Below are 4024 nucleotides of genomic sequence, written 5' to 3'. Positions count from 1 at the left end.
ATGTTTGACTGAGGTTGTATGATAAAAACATAGAAACATTGCGTGGACAGTATGTCGTCAAGTTTACTACTATTTAAATGTCCTAAAATATGAATCAAGGTCAACTTGAAATCTTCTACTTTTGGAACTTAAACTCCTCGAACACCTTTCTTGTATTTTCCCAAATTCCTCAATTCAAACCACCCTGTCCTTTTCAGACACTGACACTGCCCTTACAGTTTCCAACGCCCCTTTTCATTTCCAATTTACCCATCCTTCCCCACCCACCAACAATAATGGCAATTGCAAAATCACAATCCGCCTCTGGGTTGGCCCCCTTTCTTACCAATTGGCCCCAATCCTTCCTCCCACTCATTTTCCCCCCATGGCAATTTCAAAATCACAATTGCCTATTCGAATTGACCCCTCTCCAATTTGGCCCCAATCCTTCTCCAACTCATTTTTCCCCCGGCATTTTCCAAATCACAATTGCCCATCCACATTTCGAGTTGCCCTCTCTCTTCTCAATTGGCCCCAATCCTTCCCCCCACTCATTTTCCCCCATGGCAATTTCCAATTCACAATTGCTCCCAACCCTCTTCCACTTCCAATTGGCCCCTTCTTTCCCCCCATCCACACACTCCATGACAATTTTTAAAACAAAGTTGCACTACCATCCTTTACCCGCAATCGACCATTTCATTCACCCACACATATTCTCTCATCAAATGGCAATTTACCAGATGCAATTCTTTGTCTTTTTTAAGTTCGTTTATTATTTTTTTGCGCCATTTTACTTAATCACTTTAGATATGTCTATTTCTTTGAGTAAAAAACTTTTTTTATACATTCCACGACTATGCACTCGTTTCTCTGATAGACTGATATTCACTGTTAAAGTTATTAATTTTTGAAGAACAATCTTTACGTTTATTGCGTGTTTATATTTTTTTGTCAAGGTTGCTATCAAATTTTGCTGATCGTTTTTATTTTTGTTGTGTATATTTTTAGTAAGTATTTTGAAATTAAACTAAAAATTATTCGCTTTTGTCAATTTAGTGGATACTGTATTAATATAGTCTTTTTGAAATTAATTCTTTTTTTGTTTTGTTGAGTTTTTTGTGTTTATATAATATTTACTTTGAACATTTCATTGTAACAGTTAAAAATTAAGTCAATGATTAAATTTTTTAATAATGCTTTCATTGTTTCAATCAATTATATTAAATTGTTATTATATTTTCTTTAGAAATTTTATAAGAAGATTATTTTAGAGTAAAAATGTATTATGAAAGCATGGAAACATTATGTGAACAGCATGTAATTAAACTTTCTACTACTATTATCTCATAGAATAGAACTGTAGTTCAAATTTCAATCTTTTGTTTTTCGAATTGGAATTTTTCAAACACCCTTCCTGTACGGATTCTCCCAAGATTTTCAATTTACATTCAGTCCTCTTCGCACACTGTCCTCAATTTCAAATGTCCCCATTTCTAATTTACCCATTCTTCCCTGTATCCATAATGGCAATTTCCAAATCAACACAATCGCCTTTGGATTGGCCCTCTTCTCCAATTTCCTCAAACCCCTTTCCCCACCCATTTTCCCCCATCGCAATTTCCCCTCCCATTTCCAATTACCCATTCTTTCCCAGCCCGCCACAATGGCAATTTTCAAATCACGATCACCTTGGGGTTGGCCCAAATTGGCCCCTTTCCCCACCCATTTTCCCCTTGGCAATTTCCCCACTCTCTCCCATTTCCAATTTACCTATTCTTTCCCACCCCACACCCAGAATGGCAATTTTCAAATCAAAATTGCGCGGGCCCATTTTCAATCGGCCTCTCTTTTCAAATTGCTCATCTTTCCTATTACCAGAAAAAATCACTAAAAAGTGTGTATTGTATACTGGTACTCATCATATTATACAGAATCAGACCCAATAACAAAATCAAAATTCTCTTCTTATCGAATAGAATAGCAATATAATCCAACGTTTAGTTATTTGTAAAAAGAATGCACTCCAATGAGTTGTGGTCAACGACTTGTTATATAGTAAAAGCTATCTGCAGCTATGAAAAGAGAATGTGGGGATTTTCTCTCATTATGATTCTTGCCAAGCAAACTATAAACTAGGTTATCCTTTATGCGTTAGGATAAATGACTACTAGTACTAGTTAATATTTTGTTTGTCAAACCTATTTGGGTAAATTCTTTTAATAAATCCATATGATCATTTTGCATTTGCTATTAAAGAGACTATCGACGATATATAAATACTATATGAAACAAAGTCTAGGATATGAATAACTCCACTTACATATGGGATAGTTTTCGTGTGCTGGTATAAAACAACTTGATGAAAAAGAAGACTTATGAAAAATGGACAGACAATGTACTGTAGTTCAAACAACCCATGTCATTCTATCAACACTATCCAAGCCATATTCAACTTGAGAATGCACAATGAAGTTACTCCTATTTATGCCACTTGCTTTGTATATGTCTTCTTCAATAGTTAAAACTTGTCTTTGATTCACAAATCAGCAACTTGTCTAAAGTGCATTCTTACATCGGCATGATGTAAAAGTCTGCAGGAGTGAGATCGTTTTTTCCAACTTCTTTCCAATCTGAGTTTTCATACTACAAAAAAAGTTATCAGTTCGTTTCTCAATCATCATAAAAAATACTCTTTCGTCTTTCTATTTACTGAAAAAAGGAAGGGGTAATGAGTCAACGAATTGATAGTGTACTACAATTCTTTAGTCTTGTGTCTTGCAATCTATATATACTGCACTTTTTTATATGAATTGTTCGTGCTTCTTAAAATAACTACCTTTGTACCCTCAAAGTCATTTCTTTTGGTATCTGGAACAATCTCTTCCCAGTTCAAGTTGACAAGGTTTTGTTCGTTCGTTCGTAGAGCTGTTTCCATCTGACCTTGTTGTCGAAGAAAATTGATAAACTTGAGTGTACACACTTTGGGAAATGTTTTCTTTTTCTTCTTATTATGGACTGTCAAGTCTACTGCTTTCTCCCTTTCTTTATACCTTGGTTTCCTTGGATAGTTTCAAAGAGCTACAAAGTAAACCTGCTCTCTCTCCTTTTTGGTTACATGATACTTGATTGCTTTAATATATATACATATATTTATGTATGTGTGTTTAGAGAGATATAGTTTTGACACCTTGTTTTTCAGTTTAAAAGAAACAAAAATTGAGTCATTGATGATAGGATGTGTATCTAATAGCTTAGCAATTTTTAAAACACTCTGAATATTTTCGAGTCAAACGAAAAGGTAGTCGAAACAACGAATTTCGGAGTCTCTATGGAAAAAAAAAGACAATGAAATTTGATAAACAATTGGCAATGTTGGTCAACTGAGTAAAAGCCAGTGAACAAGAAATTCGTGAAATGTTTGGACCAGTCCATTCTCAAACGAATAAGAATATGCGAGTAGTAAACAGAAAGCTGTATGAATAAATGGATGGGATGTAACTTTATGTAGTTTTCATTTACGAAAAGCCTATTGAAAGTTATTTATTGGAATCCTTTTATCCAGAGTGAGGTAAAGTAAGATCGTTGGCAACTTTGAACGAAACAATTATTATGGTGCTTCTTATCCTATTGCCAATTACCAAAGGACTGCTAGTCAGTTGAAAAAAGTCCATATCAAATATACGATACCTCAAAATGACTACTATTCGACAATCAAACCCTTTCCAGATTTTGCAAGGTTTTCTTATTTTTTCAAGGAAGCAAAAAACCATTTTACCTTTTATATTCCAAAGTTTAAACTATTTCGCAGTTGTACGAGACTGAAATTTACAACAGACACAAAGTTATGAAACAGTATCAGAGGATCTCCTAGGACATGAAAAAGTGCACGTTGACTTTGTCAAAGTTCATAAGATCGTTTTCTTTGTTAAGGCATACAAATAAGTGTTTTCAAGTAGGTATTTGAAACATATTTTAACAGGAAACAATTGTGATCAAATTTGAATTTCCGAGACAAAAAAGAGATAGCATATATCGACGAATC

At 34.2% G+C, this 4024-nt stretch overlaps 1 protein-coding gene across 1 annotated transcript; it reads right to left on the bottom strand.

Moving 5' to 3' along the window:
- Window positions 1-1153: 1153 nt before the first annotated feature.
- Gasu_65020 (uncharacterized protein) lies at window positions 1154-1704 on the bottom strand. Its single transcript, XM_005702301.1, has 2 exons — window positions 1485-1704; window positions 1154-1436 (listed from the first exon to the last, which is right to left on the bottom strand). The coding sequence occupies exons 1-2, from the start codon at window positions 1610-1612 to the stop codon at window positions 1322-1324; spliced, it is 243 nt and encodes an 80-aa protein (XP_005702358.1). The 5' UTR covers window positions 1613-1704; the 3' UTR covers window positions 1154-1321.
- Window positions 1705-4024: the final 2320 nt, after the last annotated feature.

Source organism: Galdieria sulphuraria (genome assembly GCF_000341285.1).
Source record: "Galdieria sulphuraria unplaced genomic scaffold scaf_290, whole genome shotgun sequence".
NCBI classification, from domain to species: Eukaryota; Rhodophyta; class Bangiophyceae; order Galdieriales; family Galdieriaceae; genus Galdieria; species Galdieria sulphuraria.
This window is presented reverse-complemented; position numbering and strand designations above follow the sequence as displayed.

What these genes read in the sequence shown, in the direction of transcription:
- Gasu_65020 (XM_005702301.1), bottom strand. Translation starts at nt 1,612, where the DNA reads ATGGGAGGGGAAATTGCGATGGGGGAAAATGGGTGGGGAAAGGGGTTT. An exon ending in ATGGATACAGGGAAGAATGG is followed by an intron (nt 1,437 to 1,484) that starts GTAAATTAGAAA and finishes GTGTGCGAAGAG; the next exon opens with GACTGAATGTAAATTGAAAA.